The 17,326-nt window shown below is 40.0% G+C and overlaps 2 protein-coding genes and 1 long non-coding RNA gene across 4 annotated transcripts; 2 read left to right on the top strand and 1 right to left on the bottom strand.

Annotated features, from left to right (window-relative positions):
* The first annotated feature begins 392 nt into the window (after positions 1-392).
* On the top strand, positions 393-1,531 carry LOC145421776 (uncharacterized). 2 transcript variants are annotated; one of them, XM_080292536.1, is made up of 4 exons: positions 393-636; positions 769-880; positions 1,012-1,086; positions 1,214-1,531. In XM_080292536.1, the coding sequence occupies exons 1-4, from the start codon at positions 564-566 to the stop codon at positions 1,287-1,289; spliced, it is 336 nt and encodes a 111-aa protein (XP_080148662.1). In that variant the 5' UTR covers positions 393-563; the 3' UTR covers positions 1,290-1,531. The 2 variants fall into 2 exon arrangements, with proteins under 2 accessions (XP_080148662.1, XP_080148663.1); XM_080292537.1 differs by having other exon boundaries at positions 482-636; positions 772-880.
* Positions 1,532-6,258: 4,727 nt separating this feature from the next.
* Positions 6,259-8,456, top strand: LOC145421690 (uncharacterized). Its single transcript, XR_013903044.1, has 3 exons — positions 6,259-6,998; positions 7,139-7,439; positions 7,567-8,456. It is a non-coding gene; the product is annotated as an uncharacterized LOC145421690 (long non-coding RNA).
* A 772-nt stretch (positions 8,457-9,228) lies between these two features.
* Positions 9,229-10,714, bottom strand: LOC113011122 (C-C motif chemokine 20-like). The gene is made up of 4 exons (XM_026150511.2): positions 10,563-10,714; positions 10,331-10,442; positions 9,763-9,840; positions 9,229-9,636 (listed from the first exon to the last, which is right to left on the bottom strand). The coding sequence occupies exons 1-4, from the start codon at positions 10,642-10,644 to the stop codon at positions 9,522-9,524; spliced, it is 387 nt and encodes a 128-aa protein (XP_026006296.2). The 5' UTR covers positions 10,645-10,714; the 3' UTR covers positions 9,229-9,521.
* Between the last annotated feature and the right edge of the window lie 6,612 nt (positions 10,715-17,326).

Below are 17,326 nucleotides of genomic sequence, written 5' to 3'. Positions count from 1 at the left end.
GATTAAAAACTGTCAACTTTAATTTGAAGTTAAAGATAACAGTTATCTAAATGCAAATGCCCACCAACTCAATTTATCCACACTGCGTTCTTGCTTACCTTGTTAACAGTAATACTAATAATAAACAAAGATTACCAAGTGTCCTTTAAGTGGACATAGTGTGCCTTAATATAGGATCAGAATAATTATCACTGGATTGCTTCAGGTGTGTGTTATAATATTTGCAATGCACATCACTTTGTTATTTACTTAGGTAATATTAAAAAAAGTAAAATAAAAAGTCATGAACATGATTTCTTAACTCCTGTGCGAAAGTGGTGATGAAATTTATTTTAAAAAAGGAAATGAGAGTCTCAGTGTCACCCGAGTCGTCCTGTCCCCCACCCTGATGCAAATGGATACTGTAGAAAAAGAAAGACACAATTCATCCGGTCAGTATGGCCTGATTCCTCTTTTTTCAACGGGATAAAAGCCAGAGGTCTGCTGCAGGGAGTCAGACTTCATCTGCAAGATCTACAGGTCACCTGCTGCAAAGAACCTCAGAAAGATCTTACGCGATAACCATGCAGCTGTGCATCAGAAGACTCGCATGCCAGGCCTTTCTCGTCGGGGTTCTGTTAGTGGCCGCAGCCGCTGGTAAGTTTCCTGTCAGACTCCTCCGCAATATTGTTCTTATATTTATGTTATAGTTTTAACTCTACAGTCTTCTGCTATGACTATCATTACTTGTAAAGAAATGTTTGAAATTCTGTTTTTGTTTCCTAAAAGCCGAGACCAAGACAAGTGACTGCTGCAAAGTGATCAGTCTCAATCCCATCACAGCTCCAATCATTGGCTACAGGATGCAGAAGAAGGACCCACCCTGTGTCAACGCTGTCATGTAAGATTTATCTCCCTGTTTTATCAAAGAAAGACATGATTAAAACATTTTCTTGGAAAAGCAAGTTTATCAAAGTAAGCCGAGTGAAAAATATGGGCTCAAGTTTGAGTTTTTGTCTTTTCTCCACCCAGATTTGAGACAACAGAAGGGGAAGTCTGCAGCCACTGGAAACAGGACTGGGTATATGAAAAGATCAAGGAGCTAGAGTGAGTATGCCTCCTTATCTCAGCTTGTTTCCTGTTTCGAGAAGTTATTGGTTTCTTTGCACATGAAGTTGCTGAGGTATACCACAAGCTTGTTTTAACCATTATCCACCGTGTGTGTTTTTTACAGGCATGCACGCAGAGCAAGGAAGACTGCTCTCAAAACTACCACTACTACTACCACTACTACAACTTCCAGCCCATAGCAAGCATCCCTCTTCACTCTAAACAGCTAGAAACATTTGTTTTAATCTTAAATAATTTAAAATGCTTTCTAATGTTATCTGTATGTCATATTTATAATTAGCGGTATTTATTTTTTCTGTTGTCTCTTTTTCTTTATGATTCTCTGCCTATGATAGTTGTTCGCTCTGTGCAGAGACACATCTTTATGATGAGACATGATGAGATATGGTGTTTGTTATAAATAAAAGGATTGATCCTGTCATCTGTCCACAGTCTTTGTTATTCTTGCCAATTATCTGGTTTTGTATTATTTATCTATAAAATTTAATCTTGTCTAAATCTAAGCTTATAATTAACATTTCTGACTTTATTGAACATATTCATTGAGAAGACATCAAATATGTGAGCATGTTACTGTTCGTATTAGTAATCAGGAACTATTTATTACATTCATACTGCTTATAGTCCCCCCACGGCTCGTGATACACAGACAGACAGAGATGGACAACAACTATATAACTATTACCGTTTGATTAGCATAAACAGATTAACTTAAATGGATACATAGAAGCAGATCATTTCAAAATGTTTTATGCACCTTAAACATATTGTAATGACTACCAAGGTGTACGATGTACCTGACTAAGGTATGTTGTTTTAATGATTAATCCTGCCATCTAGTGGGTGCTTTGATTGATAGCCATGTTCTTTCAGTCGAACAAGTGTCTCATTGAGGGACTTACCTTGTCAGATAAACCCTTTCAGGTGTACACAATGTGCTCATGTAGTGTCATACAAGTAAAATACACACCATCTGCATCATTTATGGATCTCCTGTCACTCACTGACTGGAAAATATTCCCTAAATCAATGATTGCGTTTCCATCTGAACTAAGGATATTGCACGTTACATGATTTTCTTTGTTAAATGTACATTATGGTGATAGAGTATTGTTTGATTAGATAAACATAGACAGAGTTTCACTGCTGTGAAATAAATTCATATATTTGTGAGAAATGCAGTTGGTATATTTTAAGAGATTAATTTGGTTACGCAGCAAATCCATTGACAAAACAGATGTTCATATAAACATTTATTGACAGACTGATCAAATAAGCACCATCATTTGTTTAAATCTGTTCTTCTCAGTTTTGATACTGAGTACTAAGTCTGAGGCTGATGAAGTTAAAGGATAAAGTAAAAGATAAGGTAAAGCACAGTTTGTCAGTCAGTTTCAAGAGATAATATCTTCAGCGTTAACTTGACGGCACAAGCTTGAGATTCTTTTAGACTAAGATTTGGAAACTGAAATTTTTTAGTCTGTTTTTTGCTAATTGCTGTTAAGGAAAGCCTCTTTTATACAGAAAAAATATCCACGTTGAAGATATGCGTACGTAGCTTATTTGAGAGTTTAGAAATGTGTTAGGTAGGATGTAGAATTATTGTAGAGACGCTGACACTGCCCTGGATGCAATAAAGGCCTGAGTGTGTCATGAATTTAGGAGTAGATTTCTAGGAGGCCCTCCCCCACTTTGAACTGTGAAAGTAAGAAAAAGAGAAGTTAATGTTGAGTGGAAATTCCCCAGGGGAGACGTTTGTAATATGTTAACTCTGTTTTCTCTGTTGTGTAGAGGAATTTGGTGTAGCTTGGGTGAGGAGATTACTTTTATGACCGGCAGGAAGTCACATACACAGAGACACACACACAGTGCTTTGACTGTTATGACGCACCCACACTTACATGCACAGTCACTCACCTGCACTCACATAGACACACGGGTATGCGCACACACAGGCACTCACATGCTCGTGCATACACACACAGACACAGAGTTTCCAGCACACCATGAGGGTTTTATGATGGGGTCACTTCTACAAAACTGTGTTTCACAGACAAAGCAGTGAAGATCTGCAGAGGGACACCGGCCTTGCATGTCTTCCCTTCTAGAAGATGCATGCTTAAATGAAGATGAATAAAGGTTTTTTGAAATGACTACTGAGTTCCGGCGCCGTCTCTGGATGCCCGAGGAATAAAAAGAACCGGCTGAAACTGATTTCATAACAACGTCCATCACCAGCTGAAGCATTTCCAGTTTTCTTCACTGATGTTTACCTCCATCTGAGCCACCCTCGGACATGACCAGTTTTAAACTAAAAAATAAGTAGTTCTCCCAAGTGATATCCCAAAAACCAAATGCTTTTTATTTAGATTGATCATGCCTGCAGAGATCTTAAGCAACATCTAATTGATATTTAAATGTGAGTTAGCATCTCATACTGGAGTATTTCCAGAGTTTCCCTCACCCACTCAGCTTTCAGATTTGCACACACCTGCTTGTTTGCAATAACATACCATGACCATTATATTCAAATATTATAGAGTGAGACTTAGAGGTTGCAGGCAAAGTTGGATGGCTTGGAAGAGAGAGTATTACATGATATATATGGTAGTCATCACTATATTTTGCATCCCTTGATACAGGTCAAACGCACTGGCTTCAGCTTGTAGCTTGCAAAGTGTGTTTTGCTCATGTGGGCATCTGATGCACACACACATGCACCCACAGGACATCATAAACATCAATCATATTGGTATTATTGACTGACCAAAAGTTAAATGTGACAAAATAAAGTTAAAGGCAGGCAGAACTGAACTTAGCATGCTCAGTATGAAATAGGAGAAGGGACATCAGGGTGACCATAGCTCTTGGAGCAATGTTGACAATACAAAATACGAATGTGGCAGAGCATTCACTGACATGACCTCTGTACATATATATGAAGAGTCACTGTACTACTGATGCTTTTTTTTGTAGCCTGTGGCTCTTAAACTGGGGACAGGAAGCCCAGTGTTGTATCACAGCAACCAATACTGCATATTTTGCACCTTGGTTACAATTTAGACATGTATGTATTCAGTTCATATTTCAGTAAAATTCAGCACACGGCTGCAACTTTATCTCTCAGTGTGTATGGCTACATTTACACCTGAATGCAATTTGTTACACATGATAATGTCTTTTAGTGTTGCAGTGCTACAAAAGAAAAAAATGACTGGCATAGCCTTATTCATGCAATATTTTGACATTGTAGCATAAAGCTGCTGTCAGGATGTTTTACATCACCAGTAACTTTGAAATTGTTTTGTGGTGAAAACTCCCCGCCCCCTTCCCCTGGTTACCGTGACCTATTTAGTGTGCCAAAAGGGGAGAACACAACTGCAGCATCTTCAAGTGGTAAATACTTTCTAGCATACAGTTTATATGAAAAACAACAAGTTGTTAATTAATAGATGCAAAATTAACACCTGACATTAACTTCTGCAATATTTAGACAAGAGTTTCTGAATGTTTTGCAATTAACAGGAGTTTAATTGCACCACATGCTCTATGTGAGTGGCCTTTTCAGTGGGAAATCAGGAGTGTGAAGGCCAGCAACACATCACTACCACTTTTGTTGAAAGGAATTCATAGCCTTGCTCAACGACACTTCAGAAGCACACATGCTTGTTCACACAGTGTGGAGACAGCTATAGAGAAGACTACTACTCGAATACATGTTGAAGGTTTTGCTTGGTTAATAAACATGCTCTTGCCAGAAACTGCTTATTCATGTCCAGCCTCACAGAGCAATTTATGTAATTTTCATGGCAAATGTTTTTCCTATTATGTGTCTTTGAGTATAAGGTAATTCATTCATTAGTAAGTATAAACACCGTAGTTAAAATATGAGCAAATTAATGCTGTAGGTACGATAATCATCCTATATTTTTAAAAGAAAAAGATCTAGTTCAACTCTTCTTTTGTAATCTTTCTTACTTATTGAAATCATAAAAGCTTACTAAGCAAGTTCAGACAAGTAACGGAGGATGAAATGACCAAATTTGGATTAGAGGACACTCAGGAATCTGTGGTTTTTGGTGGAAAGCCTTAGGACCGCTTTCCTTCCCGTTTTCTTATAATAAACATAACTGTCAACACCAGAGAAAAGGGAAGACTAAGATTAGTGATTGGTGTCAAAATTAAATATTTCTTTGTCATTGTTAATATATATATATATATATATATATATATATATATATATATATATATATATATATATATATATATATATATAAAGCAAGATGCTAGCAGGCAAGGCATACATGGAACGCCATACCCAAGGGACGATCTGATTTCCTCAATTCGGCGGACAGGCGATTTGACTTCAAATTCGGCGGACAGGCGGCGGTTTCTCGCTTCTTCACTTGTATTTCGAAATACTCGAAGGCGGGTATTTCGAAGTCGCAAAGGAATGACGTCACAAGAAGGTGATTGGTCACTTGCAATGTTGAACCTGGAACAACATTAATTATGATGATGTGGGAACAATGCTGACACGAGGAAATCAGATCGTCCGGCATAGTGTACAGGAACATCTGTGCCGAGTATAACATGGAAGTCCCGAGGTCAAAATGGGAGATGCCCCCAAGGGTGGTGGAGAATGACCGAGCTAAGATCCTGTGGGACTTCCAGATACAGACGGACAAAATGGTGGTGGCTAACCAACCGGACATAGTGGTGGTAGACAAACAGAAGAAGACGGCCGTAGTGATCGATGTAGCGGTTCCAAATGACAGCAATATCAGGAAGAAGGAACACGAGAAGCTGGAGAAATACCAAGGGCTCAGAGAAGAGCTCGAGAGGATGTGGAGGGTGAAGGTAACGGTGGTCCCCGTGGTAATCGGAGCACTAGGTGCGGTGACTCCCAAGCTAGGCGAGTGGCTCCAGCAGATCCCGGGAACAACATCTGAGATCTCTGTCCAGAAGAGCGCAGTCCTGGGAACAGCTAAGATACTGCGCAGAACCCTCAAGCTCCCAGGCCTCTGGTAGAGGACCCGAGCTTGAAGGATAAACCGCCCGCAGGGGCGTGCTGGGTGTTTTTATACATATATATATATATATATATATATATATATATATATATATATATATATATATACATACACACTACCTCGAAATGGAACAGATACAAATAAAACACATACATATACACCTCAAGATGTTCACATATGTTTAAGATGTGAGTAAAAGGAGTAAAAAAAAAATGATGATAGGGACAGCGAAACAGTGGTGAGGTGTACAGTAGGAATAACGGATGGTTTCAAAGCGGGGTTGGGATTACATCAGGGATCAGCTCTTAGCACCTTCCTGTTTGCAGTGGGGATGCACTGCTTTATAAGTACCAGCCCATTTACCAAGTCAGTACAAGCAACACAGTTCCCCTCCTACAGGGCAGGATGATGTCTTTGCAGTCAGTTTGTCACTTCGTTATTTACTTTATGTGCGTAATCAGAGTGTGGTTTGTGTTAAAAGCGTAGGTGGGGGGTATGTTTTTGTTTTTCCCATGTAAATCCCCTATCCCCCACAGCAAACTGAGTCCTGCATGTAAAAACAAAATAAGAGTAATAGTCACAAACACGAGTGCTGAAGTCCTCTGTCAAAGTCATAATGAAATCACATCAAACGGAAATGCAGTGTCATCCAAGTCATCCTGTCCATCACGCTGATGTAAACAGACACTATAGAAAAAACTAATACGGAATTCACCCAGTCAGTATGGCCTGCTTTCTCCATTCATGAGATAAAAGCTACAAGTCTGCTTCAAGAAGATCAGTTTTCTCCACCTACAGGATCCTCTGATCAGCTTATACAGAAGCCATACAGCTGTGCATCAGAAGCGGTCTCTGGTAAGTTTCTCATCAGACTATTATTGTTACAATTTACATTACAGTTGTAACTACAGTTCTCTGCTATGGCTGTCATTACCTGTCAGAAAATGCAAGGACTTTTCATAATATTGAACAGCTTTATTGTTTCCTAAAAACAGAGATCAAGACAAGTGACTGCAGCAAAGAGGTCAGTCTCAATCCCATCACAGAGGAAGAACCCACCCTGTGTTATGTAAGATTTATTTCCTTATTTATTTCAAAGAAAGACATGATCAAAACATTTTACATTTATAATTTTGATGCAGTTGGAAAAGCAAGTTTATGAAAGTAAGCCAGGTGAAAAGTATGGGCTCAAGTTTGAGTTTTTTTCTTTTCTCCACCCGGATTTGAGACAACAGAAGGGGAAGTCTGCAGCCACTGGAAACAAGACTGGGTATATGAAAAGATCAAGGAGCTAGAGTGAGTATGCCTCCTTATCTCAGCCTGTTTCCTGTTTCGAGAAGTTATTGGTTTCTTTGGATATAATGTTGCCTAAGTATACCACAAGCTTGTTTTAACCATTATCCACTGTATGTGTGTTTTACAGGCACGCACGCAGAGGAGTAAGACTGCTCTCAACTCCAGCTCATAGAGAACATCCTTCTTTATTACGAATAGAAAGGACTACAGACATTTGTTTTAATTTGAAATACTTTTAAATGCTTTCTAATTTCATCTCTATTGTATATTTATAACCAGTGATGTTAATTTTTTCTGTTTTGCCTTTTTAATTTAAATTTCCGCTTATGGTATGTGCTTGCTCTTTTCAAACACACCGTATATCTCCATGACAAGAGTAATACAGCTGAGACTTTTATGGTGTTTTTCATAAATGAAATGACTGATCCCATCATGTATCCACAGTCTTGTTGTTATCTGATTTTCTTTGCTCGGTTACAACTCCCTTACTTGACTTCACTGAACACATCCATAAAACAGAGAAGTGATGCTTTGAGAACACACCAAACCCAACATTTGAATGCAATACTAGCTGTTACACTGCTGATGGAAGAAGTAAGCAATTTGACATCATTCTTCCCTCCTGAACGACTTATCAGCCATCTTCTTAGGATGTCAGTGACTTTCTTGAGGTTATTCCAAAGCATTTAAGCCTGGGCTCTGTCAGATCTCTCAAAGTGTTGTTCTGTAGTGGATTAACTTCAGTCTTTACAGTCATTCTCCTACTGCGAACTTCTAGTGAGCTTCTGGCAAAAGAAACCACAAAGCATGATGCTTCCTCCTTTTCATGTTGCTGTGTGTCTTCCCATGTCTCATTTTTGTCAACCTACTAAAAACAGGTGAGTGCTGTTGTGCGCCTGAAGCATGCAAGCTTTCTTCTTCTTTTTTTTAGCTTCATGGTGTATATGCAACCCTGAATTAGTATTTATGTGAGGTGGATATTTGAAGAGACATTAAACAAGTCAAATTATTCCTTTAAATCGCTCTTATTCTAATTGCCTTTTTTAGCTCATAGCAAAGTAGCTTTAAGACATGACTAATAACAACTGGTTTAATGAAATTGTGGATATAAACTCCTCTGACTTCTCTCTGTTTGTGAGGCATAGACCTTGAAAAAGAGAAGAGCCTTGATTTTTTGTAAATAGAGCATTTCAAAAAATGTTCATGTCCTTGTAGCCAGACTATCAAAATCTCATGACGCAGCAGACAATGGTGTTATTCTCAGATTCATTCTGCCCTCTAGTGGGTGCTTTAAGTGACTGCAGTGCATATTCAGTCAAAGGAGTGTGTCACCTTGCATGACTGGTACACCAACCTCTTGGGGTGTTAATCTGAAATAGCACAGGAAACTGCCTCCCTAACAGCCATGTCATACATTTACATGAGCTCAGAGATCAGTATTACTCATCAAGTTTTCACCATCCAACGCTTAAGTACAAGTGCTTAAAGTGTTCCTAACTTAACTCATTAATTGATTGGAAAATATTCTCTAAATGAACGGTTGAGTTACCTGAAATATTTTGTGAAACTGGTTAGCAAGTTCTAAAGGCACTCAAATAACTTTAAAATCCATTCAGTGAAAGTGACATGGCGGATTTTAGCTGCAATTTGACTAAAGAAATGTAGACAACAGCGTTACATTACCCTGAAATAAATTCATTTACTTGTCTAAAATGCAATATATGTATATTTTACCTCATTCATTTGTTTACGCAGCAGATTTGTTGCAGTGAATGAAACAAAACAGATGTTATTGTAAAAATTTATTGAGAGAATGAACAAATAATCAACAACATTTGTCTCAAATCTGTTCTTAATACAGTCTTAATACAGGAGCACTGAATTTAGACCTGAAGCTGAAGAAGTTAAGAGCGAAAAGTAAAGCAAAGGCATTACACATTCAGTTTTTCAAGGGACAGTGCCCTCAGCATTAACTTGATTATAAATGCTTGAGTATCTTTATAACAAATGTATAGGCACACTGGCTAATTCTGCATGGCGATTTCTTTACATCGAGCTGTCTAAGGTGACACCTGGTTTTTGCTAATAAGCAGTGAAAGCCTCTGTTGCAGTGAGGTCAGATCCACTTCCATCACGACCTGAAGCGTTTCCAGTTTTCTTCACTGAGCCACCCTTGGACATGTTCTTCAGTTTTGCGCTAAAAAAATAAGTAGTTCTTACATGTGAAATGCCAAAAACAAACCTTTTTATGCTTTTACAGATCTTCAGGTGAGCATCTAAACAGCCCCTAATTGACATTTTAAAGTGAGTAAGCATGTCATACCTGAGTTGTTCAAGGAGTTTTTTCACCCATTCAGCTTTCGGATTGGCACACATCTGCCTGTTTGCAACCGTGTAGAAACTATAACAGCGAGACACATCATTAGAGTAACACAGAGTATCATATTACTGAAGCGTATTCATTTATGCTGCATGTATATGTGTTGGTATATGATAAATAATATCATATGCCAGAGTCGCTGCTTCAATAATTTAATAACTCAATTTAAGGATTTTAGGTTTTATAATATAAGTTTTGTTGGATTAGACTGATTCAGAACAACCTCAACTTTAATTAAATTTTGATTTATGATTTAACAACATTAAAATGTTAAAAATAAAAGTCTTATTTTTATTCCACAAAAATCTGCAGAAATAACTTTAATACGTCTCGCCACAAAAAAACTACCAATGTATTTGGAATATTTTGGAATAGATCCAATCCACCCCATTAGTCCCCACCAATCCACTTGCAAATGTTTGGCAATGTTTGCTATGATTGTTCTAGTCAAGTATTATAATGAGTAATTTAGAGGTTGCAGGCAAAGTTGAATGGTTTAGAAGAGTCTTACATGATCGCCTCAATGCGACAGTTTTCCCAGTTACGTTGTTCTCTGTATCCCTTGATGCGATTGAAGGACACGGGCGTCTTACTGTAGCTGGTACAGCAGGATGCACGGGCACCTAATGCACACACAGACACAGATGCAAAGGCACCAGATCATTAACATGTCATCTTTGAGTCGCTATGTCATATTGTCATTATTAACTGACCAAAAGTTAAATGCAAAAAAATAAACTTACATTCAGCTGGAGCTGGACAAAGTATCCCCAGTATGAAGCAGAGGAGAAGGGCCGTCAGGGTGATCGTACCTCTCGGAGCCATGTTGACAGTGCAAAAAGGGTGGCAGGGGACTCACTGAATACATGGTCTCTGCACATATATATATACTTTTTCCACTACTGATGTTTTTGCATCTTGTGGCTCCTAAATTGAGGACAGGAAGCCCACTGTTGCATCATGCTGCAACTTTGCATCTTCATTACCAATTTAGGCATGTACCAAGCTATTACGCAATGCTAGGATTTGTTTATGTGGGATGATATGGGCCTGGTGCTCTGATGCAGTTAGTTCATATATCTCCTTTGGCTCTAATATGGATTTATACTTTCTGCATATGCATGTTATACTTTCTTTCTGAACAGTTGTGCAGTGAAGTTCTCCATATATGGCACAGCAGATTTGAATCGTTATATAGCTTAGCTTTACTTTGATTTCTCTTGATTTCATGGCTGCATCTTCATGTGTGAGTGCATATGGCCACATGGCTACATGCGAATGCACGTGACACTCACATGCGATATTCCCATAGCGTGTTGTAGTCCTACCAAAACATGACTGCCATAGCCTTTGTCGTACAGTAGTTTCACATTGTAGCTTGAAGCGGTTGTCTATCTTGGGTTTTTGATGTTATCAGCAATCTTGGGATTGTTTTGTGGTGAAAACTCAAAGTGTATGTGAAGGTTGTCAAACTTCCCCGCCCCCTTCCCCTGGTTCTGGTTAACATGACCTATTTAGTCTGCAGAAAGCTGACAATTTCAGATCTCGCTCAGCTGACCTAGATAGGTGCAAAAGCTTCAAGTTGTAGCACATACAATAAGTATACAATATGTTTCAAAAACAGCATAAACAGGTTGTTTACATGTACGTGTAAAAATAAACAGCTCCATTACAGTAAAATACTGATATCTACAGTATTTTATTTAGGGACAAATATGAATGTTTTGCAATCAACATGAGTTTATTTGCACCACATACTCCATGTGATTGGCCTTTATCAGTGGGAAATCAGAAGTGTGAAGGCCAGCCACGCATTTATATCCAGTGCAGTTGATAGGAATCTGTGGCCTTGCTCAAGGACACTTCAGAAGCATAAATGCTTGTTGACACAGCATCTATAGAGAGGACCGCTACTTGAGTAAGTCTTCAGAGTCTCACTGAGTCAACTGTCAGCTGTTTGATTAACGAGTCATTTTCATGGTAACCATTTTCTTTCCCCTGAAATTTATGTGTCTTAGAGCATAAAGTAATTCAGTAATTCGAGAACAAAATGCCTAAAATGTATTTATTTTCATTGTTGTTTATGCATGCTGATAGCTTTTATAAGGAGTCTGATGAGACAGATGAGAAGTCATCTGAAGCCTGAAGTTGTGATCCTAAATTAATTCTGACTCTTGTGAGCTTTGTGTCATTATGACTTGCACAGCTCCTGCCCTTCTTGAAACCTTTGCTGTCCTCCTACTTGGCAGGCTGACCCACACATCTAATTTAAAGCATCACACATGCACGGACCACGCTTGTTGGTGTCCTCCAGCAGTTTTTGCTTCCTTCTTTTATCCCTTTATCCATAGGGGGCACTGTGGTCATGGCCCGTTGATGGATGCCCAGCAAGATTTAATAAATAGAAATAAAGCAAATCTAGCCACTTTTTTTCTAGCCACGGCAGTACAATTGTTTTTCATACCACCAACAAGAATTGCCTTGTATTTGTAAAATTCTAATTGTTTGTTTTATTTTTTCTTTTCTCTTTTTATATAAAACATGTTGTGGGGCAAGCAACTTTTCTCAGCAAATTTTTATTTGTGTCATTGAGTAAAAGAAATGAAGAAACTCTCACGGTACCAAAAGAAAGCGTGTGGGAGTCACCTACATATCAAAATCAAAATGAGTCAGGTTCAAATCAACACAAGAATTAAGGTAACTCATTAACATCCCACCTTCTATTTTAACCTCTCTGTTTCTACACATGTAGGCGTTTGCGTGTGAAATCTGCAGCACGCACTGATAAAGGGAAAGGTGGCATGATTAACTCAGCAACGTCTGGTTTAACAGCCTAATCCCTGCTAATCCGACATAAAACACAGCCTCTTGCCGTCCTGTCTCCTTCACTTAAAGAAAAACAAACACCTTCCTGTGAGGTTACAGCCGCACTGCGTCTTTATTACAGAGAATTTACTCATCGTTTTTAAGGACCCAGTCAGCTGTTTGCCTGAAATCACTCTAATAGTCTTTCATCTATAAATTTATATTTTATTTTATTTTTACACATTATCGAGAAAAGTAACCAGTTAATGCAGAAATGCCAGGATGATGATTATTATTTAAGCCTAAAAAGATCCAGATGAATGTTACACCTTGAAATAGTTTTCTTGCTCGAAAATATTAACTACTGTATTTCATTGTATTGAAGTAGATTTGTGTTTTGGCGCCATGCGAACTATTAGTCCACCTCTAACTAGTTGTTGCTTTTTAACAGCTCTTACTATCTGCCTCCACCTTCTAAATACTCCAATAAATACTTGATAGGCAGTGCATACAACTGTATGCCATTGCACAGGTAGTACAGAATGTTTCTCACTGAAAATGCTTGCTTTATGTGACTTGAAGCATTGTTTCTGCAGCTACAGTGAACAGAAAAAGTGACACTAGCACATAATTCAAACAACACTGTGTCACAGAGAGGATTTAGCAATTTCCTTGTGGGCGGATCACTGTAAATACCATCTTTTTCAATAAAGTAACTCCTTCCTTATATTGTTGTTTCCTGTATTGCCCTTTTCATTTTTCTGTTTGGTTCTTATATTATTGGTTTGTTTGCTAAAGTGCTGTTATTATTTTACTCTGTGAAGTAGTGGTTAGTTATGTGAACCTTAGGGAAAATGGTTGCTGCCTCTGTAGCAGCTAATTGGGATCCAAAGAAACCAGAAACAATTTAATGAGATGCAGATAAAGATCGTTTGTGATTATTTTCAGTTTGACTAACTTTTTGCTCAGCTAGTTTTTGTTATTAGTCATGCTTTATCACTTGTATATACATAAACTACTGCTTCACAGTCAAAGGGCACACATTCACACACACGCACACACATTTATCTATCTATCTATCTATCTATCTATCTATCTATCTATCTATCTATCTATCTATATATATATATATATATATATATATATATATATATATATATATATATATATATATATATATATATATATATATATATATATTCTTGCATCATCTTCTTTTTATAGATGTATCTTTGGTGATTGTTTGCTTTAGAGTGGGTGTGAAGTAGACTTTTTCTCCTCATAGGCCCCTCTCCTTCGTTTTGAACTTATGCTGTTGGACGGAGGACAAGAAAAGAGAGAAAGGGAGGAGAGACGAGAGGGTAAGGGGGTGGTGGTGGGGACGGGGAGTGGGGGGGGGGGGGTCACCATTGAGTTGTCCACCCACACAAGGCCCCCTCTGGTCACCTGCGTGGGTTTAGGCCGAAAGAAGGGCGAGGATGCATGCACACACGTGCGTGAGCACACACATGAGCACACACGCACACACACACAAAGAACAAAACGGCAGCTTTTCTAACCCCAAATGTCAAACGTACCAAAGTACTTTGGAATAAAAGCATTTTAAATGAGCAAAAAAGAACTTCCTCGAATCAACGGAGAGGGGGCATTGTCAGGATCCTTAAAAGCACTTCACAGCAGAGATGAGTTTAGCCAGAGAGAGAATCGGCAGAGAGATTAAGAAAAAATCTCCCAAAGCTCTTGGCTGTGGCATGATCTTCAAAAAATCATCATAATTAGTATCGTTCCAGACTGTCGAACCCGTGAGGCACGAAAAAAACAATGCACTCTTCAATATTTTATTGCGGTATGGTAAATTATTTGATGTGTAATTAAGTGAGCCCGGCAGATTCTGTCCTCATCGTTTTCCTCCTACATGCCATCTGCCCCGTGTGTCCAGACTGTGGGTGACTGAAGTAGCTGCGGGGGGAGATGAGGAATTATTGTGGAAAATTATAAGAAAACTTGTGATGTAACAGTCTGAGTTACACTTTTGTTGTTCAAACCAACACTGCAACATCCACGGCCTCCAATAGAATGAGTAGTAGAAGATGAAAAGGGGGGAAAATATAGAATTAGAAGACCTCTGTGACTCTAGGAAGCGCCCAGAGGTATTTTAGTCTGGCAGAAGCTAACTCCTGGCTGGGGAGACTCCGGAGGATAGAGTGAGCCAGAAGAGGTGAAGCGAACAGAGGGGAAGCGAGTAAGTTGGTAGAAAGATGAGTATTTTTAGGGTGGTCTGTTATCTGTGGAGACGAGGGCGTGCGGTATCAGAGCCGGGTCATATCGCTGAGGGGGGAAACAGCACGGGCTCTCGGCTGGGACGATAGATAAGGAGGATGGGAACAATGAGTTCTTTCTCTGTCTCTTGTACATGCATACACTCATACAAAAACACACATGCACACTAAAAAACAAAAAACAAAACAACCACATCCACAGGAAGATACACCATAGCTTCACTCATACACAGCTTCTCGCAAATACTTAGAAACCCTCAACCGTGTTAAAAGATGGTTTCAGAATGGAACCAGAGAGCTGTTACAGGTGACCCAGGAGTGTGTATTTACTCTAAAGAGTGTACAACAAAAACCAACAATATTGCAGAATCTCGTCACTGCACTACTTATCTCGCTTTCTTGCATTTCCCCTATCTGTCTCTCCTCTATTGTAGCCCTCTTAAGATGTAAATGCCAGCAGAACAGATGGATGGAGGGAACATCTCATCACTCTGACACCATGTTTATGCAATCACATGCAAACACACCACACAAACACACGCGGCATGCACGCGCACAAACACATATACACTCCATAGAAAGATGCTGATGGAGATTTCTTCAGTCATCAAAGTGAGCACATGATGCACAGCACACATACACACACACACACTTTTGGTGTTTTGGTGTTTTTGATGAAACCTTCTGTTCGCTTCTTCCTTTGTTGATACTGAGCGCACGTGTGCGTGGACACGGACGCACATCCACACACGAATTGAGTAATTCGCCAGACTAGCAGCTGTCATGGAGAAAACCGGGTACCAGCGAAACGCCTCTGACATGCTAATGACGCTCTGTCGACCCAAGGAGTTCAACCACACACGCTCGCACCATACAGATTTAGAAAATCTGATTATTAACTGTCATGTAGCCCCGGGAATATCAGCCTGGTTTTGTGAATATTAAATGGTTTTAGCTCCCAGTGCGATGTAAGCACTCTGTGTAGGACTGCAAGCCAAATGAAACCTTAGCTCGCTCCAGGAATATCTTAGAGAGGCTTTGAGGGAAGATCCCTTTTCAACACCCAGCCACCCCCCACCCTCCACACGCACACATACACCACCACCACCCACCCACCCAATCAAATCCTCACTGGCAATGCGCTGCTCCTCATCTCTCTTCCCTGCTTCTTTTGTTCATCTCTCTCAGCCGCCCACACACCTACCGTCCCTCGGGCTTTTCTCTTAACACTCTCACGCACATGCACAAATTTACATTTGGCTACTTTGTATGTACTTTGCTTAAATTTCTTCCTCTTCTCTCTGTTCTCCTCATCGCTGTTTGACACTTGGCGATTCTGGATGTCTTTAAATGCTGGTTCTCATGCGTTCATACGCTAACAAGCGCCTGTATCTAGTGGTCAACAATACACATGTGTGGGCAGGAGCCATCTGGGGCCTCGCAAGGAACAAAAAAGCGTGTAAGGATGTGTGTTTGTGTGTGGCGTAGGGCTAAGGGCCAAACGTAAAGTAGGGGTTCGATGCCGGGGGATCTTTGTGCAAACCCCCCTCGAGAAAGCTGTGATTCTCAGGGGAGAGTGGGAAAAACATTTCGACCGTCATCAATCAAAACTTTGGTGACACAAATGACCAGAAACAACGGAGCATTCTCCATCCATGTCACCGTGTCCCCTCCGCCTCGCTGCCATGTCCCACCCACCTGTGCTGCTGCCCCATTGGCCTTCGCCATACGACGCCCAATGCGATTGGCTCGCTGGTCCCCGAGCGAAATCGTGGTCCCCTCTCGGCTAATTGGGCCTTTGTGATTGCGCATTCTATCGTGGGCCTGGCGAAGAATGAAACGTGAAAACGTTATTATGGCGGGTGGGGGAAGAGTGGCAGGTCGATGCGGGGAGATCGTTTTTGCCGCCTCAAAGTGCCAGATGCTCTTCCTGGGTCCATTATGATGCCACACAGGGCTTTGAGATGGTTTCGGCGTAGCAACTGTGCAGACACAAAAGCAAGATGGAGACCGGCTCGCACAAACACATACTTGCAAACGCAGGCACGCACACACTCACACATGAAGTCTCACATACAGAGAGTCCCCAAAAAAGTCCTAACAAACACCTGCCATTTAGTGCTCTTTGTGGCTGGTCTTCAACAGGGGTCATCACAGCTTACCTTTGTACGTGTTAAACAAGGACTGAACATGATGGAGCAAGTCTTTGCTTCACCTTTTGTTGTTAAAATGGATGACAGAGGAGAGAAAACCAGACTGGGTCGATATAAATTGAAGAATTTACTTCTTCAAGCTGCGCGGCCCCTCAGCAGTGATTCGTTTTCCAGGGTCTCTGAGAGAAGGAGCGTGTAGGAGGACAGGTCATGAGCCTGGCTCTTTGTGCGCTCCATCACGCTTACACACAAGGCCGGGCTCTTGAGCCT

The sequence above is a fragment of the Astatotilapia calliptera genome, chromosome 18, assembly GCF_964374335.1.
Source record: "Astatotilapia calliptera chromosome 18, fAstCal68.1, whole genome shotgun sequence".
NCBI classification, from domain to species: domain Eukaryota; kingdom Metazoa; phylum Chordata; class Actinopteri; order Cichliformes; family Cichlidae; genus Astatotilapia; species Astatotilapia calliptera.
Note: the sequence above shows the minus strand (reverse complement) of the source record. Positions and strands in the feature narration are given on the sequence as shown.